Raw genomic sequence first — 18449 nt, 5'->3', positions numbered from 1 at the left:
CTTAAATACAGTAGGGTCAGAATTTAAAGTACTAAGTCAGGGTATTTTAATTGTTGAAGCAGACCAATTTATTATATAACTCAGATAAAAAGTCCGAATCAGGCCTGCCTGCTAGTTGTAGCAGTTGCTAATTAAAAGCGGATTCAGTTTTGTTTTTATTACCTAAGGCTTGCCTAAGTGTGTATTGGTGGTGTCCTATAAGCATGATGCCTATTACTAACTAGGAGTGTAGCAAAGCAGTAAACAGTTTTAAACGAGCGATTTGGATCCTATAGGCATGCTTACTAAACCGTATTAATAAAAGGAGTAGGTTGTTTAAACTGATTCAGAACAGTACAAGTCAAACTGATTTTTAACTAAACTGGTTCCCGATCCTATAGACATGATTTCTATTATAGCTGATTTTAATTCCTACGAGCATGGTATCTAACTATTAAAGGCTGATTCTGGTCCTATAGGCATGGTATCTAGTTGAACGTGAAATGAAGCAGGCAGGATTTACAACGAGATTCCTATAGGTATGATTTCTATAAAAATACTGATTTTAATATTATAGACATGGCATCTAATTTCAAAGCTGATTTTAACCTTGTAGGCATGATATCTGATTATAGCCATTTAGATACTATAGGCATGGTGTCTAAGTGTGGAATTAAAACATGCAAAATTTATTAAAATAGATCTTATAGGCATGTTATCTACCCTTCTAATAGCTAAAGCATGTGTAATCACCCATCCCTTTTTACTAGCCAACCCTCAAAATTTGTTACAAATTATTACAAACCAAAAATGAATGAATTACACCAGAAAAACAAAATAAGAATTTATAACCATAGGAAGCCTGATTCTGATTTCCTCTCTGAGTTATGGAATAAACCACCTCAAATGCCAATGATGTTCAAAGCCTTTCTCATACCTGGGGTGTCAAAGTTCCCTAAGGGTCTCAAGGGACCCCGGGTAGTGCTTACACCCAGGTTGCGTAATCAGACAGAGATGAGTGCAGTGTGGAAGGGCCAACCCTTATGTGTCCAAGTTCAGAGGGAGCTCAAGGGTCCCAAGGCAAGGCTCACACAAGAGGGACAGAACCTAGGTTCTAAGAATATAGTGGAAGTGCAGAATACAGAGATTTATTTAAAATTGGAATGAAAATAGTAAGTGGTAAAGGTGATTTGAAAACAATAGTAGTAAAACTCAAACTACACAGAATCAGCAGTCACACAAAGGGGTCAGGGGTTTTGAGAATACATTGCATGAAACATATGACCCCAGAAAGGTTCAGGTTTGGTCATGCACAACAATAGATGATGCTGACATGCCCACAAACCAGCCAGAGAACACAAACAGATAGAGGGGATGTGGGGTTTGGGATTTATACACATAGGAGAGCATTAATTTAAAAGGGGAAGGGAACATATTTCACAAGCTAGTAATGTAACTTGATTGTAGAAACATAAGCAGAAGTAGACAAGAATGAAAGAAACTGAAACAGCTAAAGAAACATGTTGTTGTTGATGCTTGAAAATTAACTAGGACATACCAGTAGAGAAGCAAAATGCAAAAATAAGCAAGATTCCACAGTCTAACCTTGGCTTTCAGCCGGCTAGATAGAGCAGTAGCACAAGTAGTAGTAGAGAAAAGAAAGAAAGTTTTTGAGTGTAAGTGTGTGTTCTTAACTCAGATTGTTCGTGTGTTTTAAAGAAGAGGGGTGCAGGGTATTTATAGTTTTTGAAAACGAGTGAAAAGTAAGGTAATAAGTAAAGTCTTAACACAAATATGAAAACAATCACAAGTCAGAATCAATTAACACAAGTGATTCCCTTTAATTAAGGAATCACTGTTTAACGGGTAGTAGCAGGCTTAATTAAGGAAAGAAATCAGTTTGGGGACAGATTGATTATTGCCATATAAGGGGTAGTAAAAGCATGAAGTAAATAATCAAGTCTAAGTACAAAATATGTTTATTTTGGGAAAGGATTCAGCAAGGTAAAACATCACAGTAAAGGGAAAGGAATCAATTAATTTTAAATAGGCAAGTGAAATTAGGATTCATAAAAGAAAAACTTCTGTAATCAGTCACAAGATCAAGATCAATCAAGGAAGAAACTTCAGCATATAAATAGAGCGAACAAAAACATCAGACATGCGAGGCCAAACATATTGGCAAAAGAGATAGCACAAAAATACAGTAGTAGCAGAAATAAGATAGGATTCAATAGTAAGAAAAAATATTTGAAGCTTAGTAGTCAAGTAGGTCAAGTATTCATATAGAATCAATAGTGAAGAAGAACATAGTATCAAGTAAGAGAAATCAGAAACAAGTAAAGGTCTCACAGTAGTAATAAGTGAGAAAAACCCCTTTTAAGAAATTAGGGCTTCGATAGTAGTCGAGTTTTAGAGATGATAAGAACTCAAAATCAGATAAGCCAAATAAGGATAAAAGAGTCAGAAACAAAGAACTTAATAAAATAAGCACACATTTAGGCAAACAATTTCAGAACTCGGATAAGACAAAAAAGGAACTAGGGTTTTTAACATGCTGACTCAAGTAGAAGGAAAACATAAACAAGTAACATAGCAAAATCATGAAACAACACCAAAATCAGAGAAGAGATCTTTAAGAGAGAGGTTAAGAGAAACCCCAATCCAAAAAATGAAGAGTCATTTTGAAAGAAAAGTTGAAGAATCTTCGAGAAAACATTTAAGAAATTCATAGTAAGTACAGATCTAAGGTAGACCTAAAAGAAAATTGAAAGATCTTAAAGATTAGGGTTTCGGAAAACCGAGAAAAGGTGAGAAAGACCTTGAAAGTTTCCGATCTAACCAGGAAAGTCAAGGATCTGCCCTGAAAGGCCATGAATGGCCGGAGAAAGGTCATGGATGGCCAGAGAAAGGCCATGAACAGAAGTTGAGTAAGGACTGGACTAGATTCCCTCGAGGTCTGTCCATGAAACCATAGAAACAAGCACCTAGGAGCCATAGGAGGTTGATACATATCTCAAATAATCATGAGAGGCCATGGATTAGGTAGGGGTTGACGTGGATTAAGGTGGGATTAGATGGCGGCAACTAGGGTTCATGAGAGGTTTCAAAGAAAGTTGAGAGAGAAGAGGGATTCAAGGGCGGCGTTTGGTGAAGAATAAGGTAGGGTAAGGGATTGTTTAAGGTTAAAAATGGAAAGGGAGGATGGTGGCCGTTGATCTAAATGATCAACGACCAGAATTAAAATGGTTAGGTTGGGAATCCGGGTTAGGTCGTTTAAATTGGGTTAGGGGTCGAGTTTGAATGGGAATTGGGCCGGGAAATTGGGTTTAAGTTGGGATAAGATTTAGGCTACAATTGAAATGCAATTGGGCTATTATTTAAATAGCTAATTTTCCCCTTTTAAAATTATGAAAAATAGTAAATTAATTTTTGAAAATAAATTGAAAGAACTAAAATGATTTATAACATATAATTAACAATTTAAAAATACATGACTTAATTTTATGAATATAAAACACAATTAAATCTTAAAAGGGCTAATATTGCAATTATATGCAATTTAGCTTAAAAATACTAAATAAATTTGTAAAAATATGCAAAAATTATCTTAGCTATATTTTAGAATAGATATAAAAGTCCAACAAATGAATCACCAAAAAATGATAATTTTGGAAATAACTATTGGGTTTTTTTATGGATAAAAAAGGGGAAATAGATTGATTTAAAAACCTTTAAAAACTATGAAAAAATAATAAAATATTTGGACATGCTTATATATATATATATATATATTCTATTTTGAAGGTATTTTGCATATTAAAAATATATAGGGAAAATTGGGTATCAACAACTGCATTTACCTGTTAACCTCTTTGTGGTATTTACTGAATTATGGAATTTACTTGTTTATTCATGTTTATTGTAAATTATAAAAATAAATAGTTGGACTGTTTTACTTAGCTCGTCACTACTACTCAGTTCCTTAATTATTTCTGTTACTACTGAGGTGGTTGTACTCATACTACACCCTGCACTTTATGTGCAGAACTAGGTGAGTTAGAGCGTGGCTAGACCTGTTAAATGGGTCGACCTGACCCGGATCCGAACCCATCGACTCTTGGCCTGTGGGTCCTTAACCAGGCCAGTCCAGTTCACTTTCTTATAGGGGCCGGTCCGGATTTGACCCATTAATCAAAACATATTGACCCGACCCGGACCCGTAACCCGGGCCTTAATGGGCTAGATCTAATTTAATTTAAAAAAGTTAAAAATTAATAAATCATAGAAATTTCAAACTTTATACATACATACAAATTTGAAATTACTACATCTCCTTGAGCCAGTTAGAATAAAAATGAAAGAAAAATCATACTATATTAACATTAAGGCTTGAGAAACATATGGAATCCGACTATAACTAGTAGTCTAAATCATATGGAATTCGACTATTTCGACATGACGTCTCATGGTGTTTGGTACTATATTCTTTCTTCAATGTCTGGATTCAATTTTTTACCACTTGTCTGAATATATATATATGTGAACTGGTCCGGGCCGGTTGGCCTGTGGGTCAGCTACCGATTTCGGTCTGGTCCGGTTTAGTGGGTCAAAATATTATAGCCCGGCCCAGGCCCCTTAAATTAATGGGTTGGTCCGGTTAGGGTTTCGTGGGTCATGGGCCGGTTAATGGGTCAATTTTAATGGGTTACATGGGCCAGTTAGTGGGTCGACCCGGCCCATTTGACAGGTCTAAGCGTGGCGATAGTTGATTTCAGGCCGGCTATCTGTGGAGATTGCAAGGTAGCTGTCAGCATCTGCAGGACCTTGTTACCCCTCTTGTCATTTCTGCTTTTGGACAGTTAAACGGTTTATATATCTTAGTTTATAGTTTTAGACGCTCATGACTTAGTAACACCCCGATGTTTGGGGCTAGCTTCCGTATTTTTATATTAATTATATTTAGAGTTGATTTAGTTTATGAGAAATTTGAATGTTGGTATTGTTTTATTAAATCCTTAAAATTAATTAGTAGTAATATTTTGGGAAATAGGCTTGCCTTGTAACACGATAGGCGCTATCACGACCATGATTAGATTTTGGGTCGTGGCAATATTCCTTCCCGTACTACTGTTACACGGGATTGTTTTGCTCTTTGTAATATGGAAAAAATAAATTAATGAAGTTTCTTAAAGGAACAAGTCAAAGAGTAAGTCTTACCACTGATATATGGACTTCTATTCAAAAAATTAACTATATGTGCATCACAGCCTATTGGATTGATAGTGAATGGATTATGCATAAAAGAATTATTAAATTTTCTCCAATTACTAGCCATAAAGGTGAAGATATGGCAATGTGTATTATTGATTATTTGCGTGAGTGGGGTTTGAAAAAGATTTTCACTGTCACAGTTGACAATGCTAGTTCAAATGATGTGACCGTGGAGAAGTTGTCTGATAAATTAGATGATTGGGGAACCAATTCCATGAATGGTCAACACCTTCACGTGAGATGCATATCTCATATTGTAAATCTTATTGTGAAAAATAGTTTAAAAGAGTCAGGTATTTCTATTGCTCGTGTTAGATGTACAGTCAGATATATTAGACAGTCTCCTGCTAGGTTGAGGAAGTTTCAGGAATGTTGTGAAAGTGAAAATATTGTCAAGAAGTCTTTATGCTTAGATGTTCCTACAAGGTGGAATTTCACCTACTTGATGTTGAGCAAGGTTATTGAATATGAGCGTGCAATTAAAGAATATTCTGATCGTGATACCGGCTTGTCACGTTATCTTATGTTTGATGCTATTTCAGATGGAAAGCCTGTAGGTATGCTTACAAGAACTGATCGGGATGATGTAAGAGAATTGCACAATTTCTTGAAATATTTTATAATCTAACTTTGAAGGTGTCCAGATCACTTTATGTAACATCAAATGCCCATTTTCTTGAAATTGGTCAAGTTGCTATTTACTTAAATCGATTAATAACAACTGAAGATGAACTTTTGAGTGAGATGACATCAAGTATGTGGAAAAAATTTGAGAAGTATTGGGGTAAACCAAAAAAAATGAACAAAATGATTTTCATTGCTTGTGTTTTGGATCCTCGCTACAAGTTTACTACTGTTAGTTTTGTACTTGAGAAGATGTTTGGAGATGAAGGGAAAATTATTGAAAGAGGTTCATACTTATATGAGTTCATTGTTTAATGAGTATGTCTCTAAATCGGTTTCAAAAAATATTGGTGGTAAAATGTCTACCTCTTTGCCAAACTTTTCATTCAGCACAATGGAAACTTCAACTCCTGGTTTAGGTGAACTTTTAGATGAAATAAGGAAACATAAAGTTGCAAGTGGAGGTGTAGATTCTAAAACAAAATTGAAAAAGTATCTTGCAGAAGATCCTGAAAATGAAAGACCGGACTTTGATATCTTGGCTTGGTGGAAGGTGAACTCACCTAGATTTCCTATTCTTGCTAAGATGGCTCGAGATGTGCTTGCTATTCCTATTTCAAGTGTGGCATCTGAAAGTGCATTTAGTACCGGAGGGCGTATTCTTGACCAATTTAGGGGTTCATTAACTCCTAAATTGGTTGAAACTCTAGTGTGCCTTCAAGATTGGCTTCGGAGTGAATCGCTTCCTGTAAATGTTGAGGAAGATTTAGATTTTCTCGAGACACTCGAGGAAGGTATGTATATTTTAATTAATTTTATTGTATTGCTTAAGATAGTTAAATAATATATTAATTGCTTGACTTGTTAATATATATTCTTATTAGATTTTACTCATCTTGGCAAAGAAGCTTCCACCAACGATGTTTGCTAGAGTTTGTTAGCTGCTATGTAAGTTCTCCATTTTAAATAATACTTGTAAAAGAATGTGATGTATTACAAAGTTCTTAATATTTTTCTTAATTTCTTCCAGGTTTAAAGGTTAGGACTTTCAGCAAGGGATACCACATTTAAGGAATGATCATATTTACAGCTCAAGGGAATGAAGTTCAAATTAATGGAAAACAGAATTAGCCATGATGATGTATTTTGTTTTGTTTTGTTTTTATACAGTTGGAGTGTTGGTGACATACATTTGATCCCTTACTTTAGTTTCGTTGCATGTGCTTGTTGACACAATTTTTATGTTATAAATGGTGTTGGTCTTATTTTAGCTTCTTTTTATCCATATTAGTTAGGCGTGCTTATAGCGATATACTTTCAGTGGAATCCCGCAAACTTTTTTATTGGTGTAATCGATAAGCCCCAAAAATTGAAAAATCGAAATCGAAAAAATTGAAACCTTATTGAAACAATAACGACAAGCATATGTACAAATCAATAATCGATAAGTAATTATCGATAAGGGTCAAAATCGAATCGATAAATCGAATTCACACCCCTAGGCGCAGTATTGTGATCGCAGGTGTGGTCCTATAACGGATAAGTGGATTCCGTAGATGCGCACCTGCGACCGCAGGTGCAAGATTTTGTACCGCAGAGCAGAACATATATATTTGGCCCTTCGTGATTTTGAGTGATTTTTCACCATATTTCATTCGGGAGAAAGCTTTGGAGAACAAATTGAAGAGGGAATTCAAGATGGTTTTGAGGAGGTAAGGTTTTTGGACCCTAAACTTGTATCTATGATGAATTTTAACATTTTAAGCTTGAAATCTATGAAAAATCAGTAGCAAAATTGGGGTTTAGAGCTTGAGAATTGGAGACCTAAATTTAGGAATTTGAGGGGTCATTTGTCGTTGGATTTTGGTATATTTGGTATGTATGAACTCGTGAGGGTGTAAAGATTCCAGTTTTGTGAAATTTATCGGAACCCGAGACATGGGCCCGGGGGTCGGGTTTGGCCAATTTTGGGATTTTGATGTAAATTGATTATTTTCGAGTGGGCTTTATTTCCTTAGCATATTTTTGATGGTATGAATCTATTTTGGTTAGATTTGGAGCATTCAGAGGCCGATTCGAGAGGCAAGGGCATCGTGGGCTAGAATTTGGACCGGATTGAGGTAAGTAATGATTTTAAATGCTGTCATGAGGGTATGAAACTCCGGATTTCACATTGTGTGCTACCTTGAGGTGATGCACATGCTAGATGACGAGCGTGGGATCGTGCACCATTGGGGATTGTGACTTAGTCCATCCCATACGACTGTTAAGTTGCGTATTTGATTGAAAACTGTTTGATATCATTGTGTTTTGGAGATTATTACCATGTTTTGGGCTGAATGCCATATTTGGGCCTTGTGCCAACTGTTTTGGACCCTTAGGGGATTTTTACTACTATTCCTCACTGTTTTAACTTCATATTTATACTCAGTCATGTTGTATTCTACTGTTTTCATAACTCACCCATATTTACTCGTTTTTGATATTTTAAATGCTATTTTGGGCTGAGCATCATGTTTTAATGTTGCACCAGTGGCTTGAGAGATTTCTGACTGAGTGAGGCCGATGGCCTGTGTTGTGAGGATACTATGGGATCGGGCTGTGCGCCGCAGGAGTGTTTTATTGATTCATGATTTTGAGGTTGAGGGCCTGATTGTTATGGCACAAGGTGGCTTGTTCTGAGGCCGAGGGCCTGTTTGATTATGCCACGAGATGACTTGTTATTGTGCTTGGGCTGTAGGAGCCCCTCCAGGAGTCTGTACACCCCCAGTGAATGCGGGTACCCAGTGTGAGATGTGATATTGCCCGAGGGGCTGTTGTTGTTTCATGTTATAGCCCGAGGGGCTGATACGAGTGATTGTGAGGTAGCACGAGGGCCTGGTTTGGCTGACATTGTGCCCGAGGGGCGGTTGTGGTATATGTTTTGCCCGAGGGGCTGATTTATATTTCTATCCTTTTTCTCACTGTTTTCATCACTCGTTTGCACTACTAGAAGTTGTTTTAAAGAGGTTTCTACTAAACTGAAATGTTTTTACGAGTTATACTATTTTACTGCATTGTCCTGGATTTATACTGTTTTGTTGTAACGTTATGCTGTGTTTTCTTACTGCTCAGCTTCCTTTACTTTTACTACTTACTGAGTTGACGTACTCATATTACACCATGCATCCTGTGTGCAGATCCAGGAGTCTCGAGTCACGCTAGCGAGTGCTGATTTGTCATCTAGCAAGCTTTTCGGAGTTGACTAGATAGTTGCTTGGCGTTCGCAGCCCGATGCTTCTCCTTCCTATATTTATTTTGCTTTGTACTAGCTTTGTATCAAACTATTTTGTCTTTTCATATTCCTAGATGAGTTGTAGATGCTCATGACTGGTGACACCTGGATGTCGGGTTTTTTTTTTTTCGCATTGTTTTATCCTACTTTATTCTATGGTATTTTAGCTTATTAATGTCTATAAATGACTTATTATAATTGTTTGGTTAGTATGGGGGTTTATGTTGGCTGGCCTAGTTTCACGATAGGCGCCATCACGACCGGGTCCGCTTAAGGGTCGTGACAATAAAGATGTAGACGTGACGATTGTAGATTTGTTAAAGGAAAATTACACCCAAAACCTTATAACTGAGAAATTTTTGGCCCTATTTGCAGCACATGTTTTTGTCATTCAATTAAAAAAGAGAGGCTTACCTCATAATATTTGGAATAAACTTAAGAGAGGCGCATGCTTATTATTTGGTATTATATTGTGTAAATTTTTTATACCAAAGTTTGTTTTAAATTATGGAAGCAGTTAGTAGGATAAAATTATGTAGTAGAGGTTGTAAATTTAAGGGTCCCGTAGTCTTAATCATGATAACAAGGTTCAAGAGTTGATAATACGATCAATATATCTATGACTACTAATGCAATAGAATTATCATAAGTACCAATTTCGGAGTTCTGTTGCCTTTTGGATTGTTGGATTGATTAACACACTGCCGACAGGAATAGTTGATATTCCAAAATTTCCTAATTAAAGAAGTTGAAATTATTTAGAATAGTTTTAGTACATAAAGTGTGAATAATATAAATACAGGCTAAAGTGTGAATACTATAATACAAACAATTGTTGGTGTTTATACCTTTGTAAATTGAGACTCTAACATCACAAAAACCAAGGATTGGTTTATTGTGTTTCATCTTTCAAGAAGTTCACCATCATTTTCAGCAAAATCTCCCCATAAAGTGATAGATATAAGATCAAACCTGTGTTTTAAATTACAAATTATATTAGTTGTATTACCTAACCTATATAATGTGGGACATAACTAAATAATAAGGAAAATAAAGGAAAGAAACGAAAAGGAGATGATTCCCGAAACTTAGGGCTTAGGCGGTGGACAAAACCAATTTTTCTAAAGTTGGTTTTCTGATTGAAGATTCCAATCTTTGATTGGTTAGAGGTGCAGTGGCTTCTCCTATAAATAGAAGTATTCAGTTTCATCTGAAATACACCCAAATAACGAGAGAAGCAGAAAGCTGTGAGATTAATCCACAGATTATTGTCAGTGAGATAACTAAAGAGTGGTAGTAATATTGTAGTGAGGTATTTTAAATAAAGAGTGTTATTTCTTTCAAAGTTGTAGTAGTCTCTTGACACTACTGAGTTGTAATATTATAGTGGTAATATTGCTCCACTCGGGTATTGTATTTTATCCCGCTAAAATATTTGGTGTCATTGTTACTCTCTTTGTGTTATTATTATTTGCCGTGGATATTATTCCTGGGCGGGATATATTATTTTTTATCCCAACAACGTGGTATCAGAGCCATGGCAAATAATGGTCCGTTATATTTTCAGTACCCCCGTCTGACAAAAGATAATTATGAGAAATGGTGTCTACGTATGAAAGCCATTATTGGCTCTTAGGATGTGTGGGAAAGCGTAGATAGAGGGTATGAAAAAACAGATAATGAGGAAGCTCTGCCTCAAACTGAAAAAGAAATCTTGGCAAAAACAAGGAAGAAGGATGAACAAGCCCTCATGCTCATCCACCGATGTTTGGATGATGCCATGTTTGAGAAGGTGGCAGATGTTACCACCTCAAAGGAAGCTTGGGGGATTTTACAAAATTCTCTTCAAGGAGTTAACAAGGTGAAGAAGGTAAAACTTCAAACTCTAAGGGCTAATTTTTAAGCTTTAAAAATGAAAGAATCCGAATGCATCTCGGATTATTTTTCAAAAGTGAAGGCTGTTGTAAATCAACTAAGAAGATACGGGGAGGACATAGAAGATGTCCGTGTGGTAGAAAAGATCCTTCGCACTTTAACACCTAAATTTGATTTTGTGGTGTGTGCTATTGAGGAGTCTAAAAATTTAGACTCTATGATGGTGGAGCAACTGGAAGGTTCTTTACAAGCCCACGAAGAAAAGATCAAAAGGAGAAAAGAAGTGTCATTGGAGCAACTTCTTAAAACTCAGGCATCCTTCAAGGATTATGGAGGTGAAACAAGCTATCGCGGAAATAGACGAGGACGAGGACGTGGCGGTCATGTAAGAGGAAGAAGTAACGGTAACAACTTCAACAATGAAGTTAAAATCCACCAAACATTCAGAGGTCGTGGTTGTGGACATAGAGGAGGAAGAGGATGTGGCTACTACCAAGAAAATAATGGACAAAGGTATGACAAATCAAAAATTGAGTGTTATAATTGTCATAAATTTGGCCATTACTCCTGGGAATGTCGTAGCAATGTTGAAGAAAAAGCTAACCTTGTTGACAACAATAAATAAGAAAATGAGTCAACGTTGTTGATGGCACTTAAGGAAGAAGACAGAGATGATTGCAGCTCGTGGTATTTGGACAATGGAGCAAGCAATCATATGTGTGGATGCAATGAAAAGTTTGTGGAGATCAATAAAATGGTGAGAGATAATGTGTCCTTTTGAGATACCTCAAAGTTCAAATCGAAGGGATATGTACGATTCTGATCTCCTATAAAGATGGTAGTCACAAGTTAATTCAAGATGTTTATTATGTACCAAAATTAAAAAGTAATATTTTAAGTTTGGGCCAATTTCTTGAAAAGGAATATGAAATCCACATAAAAAAATGCATCTTTGGCTTAGAGATTCAAGTGGAATTCTAATTGCTAAAGTGCATATGTAAAAGAATAGATTGTTTTCTCTGAATCTTAAAACAATTGATTCAAAGTGTTTGAAGGCTAATGTGCAAGATGAATTATTGTGTTGGCACATGCGATTTGAGCACTTAAATTTTGAAGCGCTCAAATCAATGGGAGAAAAGAATATGGTGCATGGGATTCCATCAATCAACCATCCCAATCAATTGTGTGAAGCTTGTCTTCTTGGAAAACATGCAAAGAGGAGTTTTCCAAAGGAAGCCATGTCAAGATCAACCAAACCGCTTCAACTTGTTTACACTGATGTATGTGGACCAATCAATCCACCTTCTTTTGGTAAAAGTAAATACTTCCTGCTTTTCATTGATGACTTTAGTAGAAAGACTTGGGGTTATTTCTTGAACCAAAAATCTGAAGCTTTTTTTGCCTTTAAAATTTTCAAAGTACTTGTGGAGAAAGAAAGGTGCTATGAAATTAAAGCTTTAAGGTTTGATAGAGGAGGCGAATTCACTTCAAAAGAATTTAATGATTTTTGTCAGTCTCATAGAATTTGTCGCCCTCTAACGGTACCTTATTCACCCCAACAAAATGGAGTTGCAGAGAGAAAGAATCGAACGATTCTTAATATGGCTAGATGTATGTTGAAAGCTAAAAGTATGCCCAAGGAATTTTGGGCCGAAGCTGTTTCTTGTGCAGTTTAATTGAACAACAGGTCTCCAACAAGAAATATTAGAGATCAAACCCCTCAAGAAGCATGGAGTGGAAGAAAGCCAAGTGTCAAGCACTTGAGAATCTTTGGGAGCATAACCTATGATCATGTGCCACATCAAGGGAGAGCGAAGCTTGCCGATCGAAGTGTCAAATATGTATTTGTTTGCTATGATGCGAGTTCAAAAGGCTACAAGTTATACAACCCAAGCAGCGACAAGGTGGTGGTAAGTCGCGATGTTGAATTTGATGATGCATTGGCATGGAATTGGGAAGCTGAGGAAGAAACTTCATATGATTTTCTTCCATACTTTAGGGATGAAGAAGAACCAGAGACCGTAGAACCTGCATAGGACATAACTCCACTGCCTTCTCCAATAAATGTTGCATCTCCCTCTTATCAAGAAAGTTCAAATGAACAACTGCAAAGGACAATGAGCATTCAAGAGCTCTATGATGACACAGAAGAAGTTACTAATTTTGATTTTTTATATTGTCTCTTTGCTGACAGTGAACCAATGAACTTTGATGAAACTGTTTCACACAAAAAGTAGAGACATGCCATGGAGGAGGATATCAAGTCAATAGAGAAGAACAAAACTTGGGAGTTAACAACTCTTCCCAAGGGTCATCAAGCAATTGGAGTTAAATGGGTATACAAGACAACGAAGAATGCTGATAGAGATGTGGAGAAATACACAGCACGATTTGTGGCTAAAGGCTATAAGCAAAGGCAAGGCATTGACTATGAAGAAGTTTATGCACCTGTTGCCCACATGGAGACTATTCATTTGCTGATCTCTTTGGTGGTGCAAATGAAGTGGAAGATTCATCAACTAGATACCAAGTCAGCCTTCTTGAATAGATATCTTGAAGAAGAAGTCTATGTTGAACAACCATTGGGTTTCATGGTTAAAAACCATGAAGATAAAGTGTTGCTGTTAAAGAAAGCTTTATATGGATTAAAGCAAGCCCCGCGAGCATGGAATAGTTGCATCGACAAGTATTTTCAAGACAACGGGTTTACTCGTTGTCTCCATGAATATGCTCTTTACCTTAAAGTTCATACTAATGGAGATATATTACTTATTTGTCTTTATGTTGATGATCTTATTTTTACGGGTAATAACCCAAGTTTGTTTGAAGCTTTTAAGAAAGAAATGTTCTATGAGTTCGAGATGATAGATGTAGGGCTCATGTCATACTACTTCGGCCTAGAAGTGAAGCAGATGGAGGATGAAATTTTTATCTCTCAAGAAAGCTATACAAAAGAGATATTGAAGAAGTTCAACATGCTCGATTGCAACCCCGTGAACACACCGATGGAGCGTGGGACAAAATTGTCCAAGTTTGATGAAGGAGAAAAAGTGGATCCCACATTTTTCAAAAGTCTTGTAGGAAGTTTGAGGTACTTGACTTATACCAGGCTAGATATACTTTTTGTAGTTGGAGTAGTAAGTCGCTTCATGGAAGCTCCTACCTCCACTCACTTCAAGGTTACTAGAAGAATTCTTCGTTACCTAAAACGTACGATCGACTTTGGGTTATTTTATTCTTCTTCTAATGATTTCAACCTTATGGGATTTTGTGATAGTGATTATGCGAGAGATATTGATGATAGAAAAAGCATAATTGGCTTTGTGTTTTTCTTGGGTGATTTTGTTATTTCTTGGAGTTCAAAGAAACAATCAATTGTTACACTCTCGACTTGTGAAGCTGAATATATTTCAATAACATCTTGTACGTGTCATGCTATTTGATTAAGAAGATTATTGCAAGAGCTCAATTTTCCACAAATTGGAGCTACAGAGTTTTGTATTGATAACAAATCCGCACAAACACTCGCCAAGAATACAGTATATCATGATCGAAGAAAGCATATAGATACAAGGTATCATTTCATCAGAGAATGCATTGCCAAGAAGGAAGTCGAGCTCAAATATATGAAGTCTCATGATCAAGTTGCAGAATATTCACAAAGCCTCTCAAGTTTGAAGATTTTCAGAGATTGAGATCAAGTCTTGGAATGAAGAAAAAAAATAAAAATTAAGGGAGAGATTTGTGGGATATAACTAAATAATAAAGTAAATAAAGGAAAGAAACGAAAAGGAGATGATTGCTGAAACTTACGGCTTAGGCGATGGACAAAACCAATTTTTCTAAAGTTGGTTTTCTGATTGAAGATTCCAATCTTTGATTGGTTAGAGGTGTGGTGGTTTCTCCTATAAATAGAAGTATTCAGTTTCATCTGAAATACACCCAAATAACGAGAGAAGTAGAACACAGTGAGAGTAATCCGCAGATTGTTGTGTGTGAGATAACTAGTGAGTGGTAGTAATATTGTAGTGAGATGTTTTAAATAAAGAGTGCTATTTCTTTCAAAGTTACTCTTGACACTACTGCGTTGTAATATTATAGTGGTAATATTGCTCCGCTCGGGTATTGTATTTTACCCCGCTAAAATATTTGGTGTCATTATTACTCTTTTGTGTTATTATTATTTGCTGTGGATATTATTCCTGGGCGGAATTATTATTTTTTATCCCAACAACGTGGTATCAGAGCCATGTCAAATAATAGTCCGCTATCTTTTCAGTACCCCCGTCTGACAAAAGATAATTATGAGAAATGGTATCTACGTATGAAAGCCATTCTTGGCTCTCAGGATGTGTGAGAAATCGTAGATAGAGGGTATAAAAAACCAGATAATGAGGAAGCTCTGCCTCAAACTGAAAAAGTAATCTTGGCAAAGACAAGGAAGAAGGATCAACAAACCCTCATGCTCATCCACCAATGTTTAGATGATGCCATGTTTGAGAAGGTGGCAAATGCTACCACCTCAAAGGAAGCTTGGGGATTTTACAAAATTCTCTTCAAGGAGTTAACAAGGTGAAAAAGGTAAAACTTCAAACTCTAAGGGCTAATTTTGAAACTTTAAAAATGAAAGAATCCGAATGCATCTCGGATTATTTTTCAAAAGTGAAGACTATTGTAAATCAACTAAAAAGATACGGGGAGGACATAGAAGATGTCCGTGTGGTCGAAAAGATCCTTCGCACGTTAACACCTGAATTTGATTTTGTGGTGTGTGCTATTGAGGAGTCTAAAGATTTAGACTCTATGACGGTGGAGCAATTGGAAGGTTCTTTACAAGCCCACGAAGAAAAGATCAAAAGGAGAAAAGAAGTGCCATTGGAGAAACTTCTTAAAACTCAAGCATCCTTCAAGGATTATGGTGGTGAAACAAGCTATCGAGGAAATGGATGAGGACGAGGCCGTGGCGGTCATGGAAGAGGAAGAAGTAACGGTAAAAACTTCAAAAATGAAGTTAAAATCCACCAAACATTCAGAGGTCGTGGTCGTGGACATAGAGGAGGAAGAGGACGTGGCTAATACCAAGAAAATAATGAATAAAGGTATGACAAATCAACAATTAAGTGTTATAATTGCCATAAATTTAGCCATTACTCTTGGGAATGTCATAGCAATGTTGAAGAAAAATCTAACCTTGTTGACGACAAGAAAGAAGAAAATGAGTCAATATTGTTGATGGCACTCAAGGAAGAAGACAAAGATGATTGCAGCTCGTGGTATTTGGACAATGGAGCAAGCAATCATATGTGTGGATGCAAAGAGAAGTTTGTGTAGATCAATAAAACGGTGAGAGGTAATGTGTCCTTTAGAGATACCTCAAAGGTTCAAATTGAAAGGATAGGTACGATTCTGATCTCCTGTAAAGATGGTAGTCACAAGTTAATTCAAGATGTTTATTATGTACCAAAATTAAAAAGTAATATTTTAAGTTTGGGCCAACTTCTTGAAAAGGAATATGACATCCACATGAAAAATATGCATCTTTGGCTTAGAGATTCAAGTGGAATTCTAATTGCTAAAGTGCATATGGCAAAGAATAGATTGTTTTCTCTGAATCTTAAAACAATTGATGCAAAGTGTTTGAAGGCTAATGTGCAAGATGAATCATGGTGTTGGCACATGCGATTTGGGCACTTAAATTTTGAAGCGCTCAAATCAATGGGAGAAAAGAACATGGTGCATGGGATACCATCAATAAACCATCCCAATCAATTGTGTGAAGCTTGTCTTCTTGGAAAACATGCAAGGAGGAGTTTTCCAAAGGAGGCCATGTCAAGATCAACCAAACCACTTTAGCTTGTTTACACTGATGTGTGTGGACCAATCAATCCACTTTATTTTGGTAAAAGAAAATACTTTCTGCTTTTCATTGATGACTTTAGTAGAAAGACTTGGGTTTATTTCTTGAACCAAAAATCTGAAGCTTTTGCTGCTTTTAAAAATTTCAAAGTACTTGTGGAGAAAGAAAGTGGCTATGAAATTAAAGCTCTAATGTCTGATAGAGGAGGCGAATTCACTTCAAACGAATTTAATGACTTCTGTCAACTTCATGGAATTCGTCGCCCTTTAATGGTACCTTATTCACCCCAACAAAATGGAGTTGCAGAGAGAAAGAATCGAACGATTCTTAATATGACTAGATGTATGTTGAAAGCTTAAAGTATGCCCAAGGAATTTTGGGCCGAAGCTGTTTCTTGTGTAGTTTATTTGAACACCAGATCTCCAACAAGGAATGTTAGAGAGCAAACCCCTCAAGAAGTATGGAGTGGAAGAAAGCCAGGTGTCAAGCACTTGAGAATCTTTGGGAGCATAGCCTATGCTCATGTGCCACATCAAGGGAGAGCGAAGCTTGACGATCGAAGTGTCAAATATGTGTTTGTTGGCTATGATGCGAGTTTAAAAGGCTATAAGTTATACAACCCAAACAGCGACAAGGTGGTGGTAAGTCGCGATGTTGAAATTGATGAAGAATTGGCATGGAATTGGGAAGCTGAGGAAGAAACTTCATATGATTTTCTTCCATACTTTGTTAATGAAGAAGAACCAAAGACGTAGAACCTGTGCAGGACACAACTCCACCGCCTTCTCCAATATATGTTGCATCTTCCTCTTCTCAAGAAAGTTCAAATGAACAGCCGCAAAGGACAAGGAGCATTCATGAGCTCTATGAAGACACATAAGAAGTTACTAATTTTGATATTTTATATTGTCTCTTTGCTGACAGTGAACCAATGAACTTTGATGAAGCTGTTTCAGACAAAAAGTGGAGACATCCCATGGAGGCGGAGATCAAGTCATTAGAGAAGAAAAACACTTGGGAGTTAACAACTCTTCCCAAGGGTCATCGAGCAATTGGAGTTAAATGGGTATACAAGACAAAGAAGAATGTTGATAGAGATGTGGAGAAATACAAGACACGACTTCTTCTAATAATTTCAACCTTATGGGCTTTTGTGATAGTGATTATGCGGGAGATATTGATGATAGAAAAAGCACAACTGCCTTTGTATTTTTCTTGGGTGATTCTGTTATTTCTTGGAGTTCAAAGAAACAATCAATTGTTACCCTCTCGACTTGTGAAGCTGAATATATTGCAACAACATATTGCAACAACATCTTATCCGGGAGCGACTGTTAACAACTCAGAGTCGACAGAAGTCATATTCTGACATGCGGCGACGAGATTTAAAGTATGAGGTTAATGACTGGGTATTCTTAAAGGTGTCACCTATGAAAGGTGTAATGAGATTTGGCAAGAGAGGCAAGCTTAGCCCACGGTATATTGGGCCTTATAGGATCATTCGGAGAGTGGGCCAAGTAGCTTACGAGTTATAATTGCCCTCGGAATTGGAGTCTGTTCATCCAG

At 36.6% G+C, this 18449-nt stretch overlaps 1 protein-coding gene across 1 annotated transcript; it reads left to right on the top strand.

Annotated features, from left to right (window-relative positions):
• Positions 1-5329: 5329 nt before the first annotated feature.
• LOC138886457 (zinc finger BED domain-containing protein RICESLEEPER 2-like) lies at positions 5330-6192 on the top strand. Its single transcript, XM_070167569.1, has 2 exons — positions 5330-5839; positions 5890-6192. The coding sequence occupies exons 1-2, from the start codon at positions 5330-5332 to the stop codon at positions 6190-6192; spliced, it is 813 nt and encodes a 270-aa protein (XP_070023670.1).
• The last annotated feature ends 12257 nt before the right edge of the window (positions 6193-18449 follow it).

Source organism: Nicotiana sylvestris, chromosome 2, assembly GCF_000393655.2.
Source record: "Nicotiana sylvestris chromosome 2, ASM39365v2, whole genome shotgun sequence".
NCBI lineage: Eukaryota > Viridiplantae > Streptophyta > Magnoliopsida > Solanales > Solanaceae > Nicotiana > Nicotiana sylvestris.
This window is presented reverse-complemented; position numbering and strand designations above follow the sequence as displayed.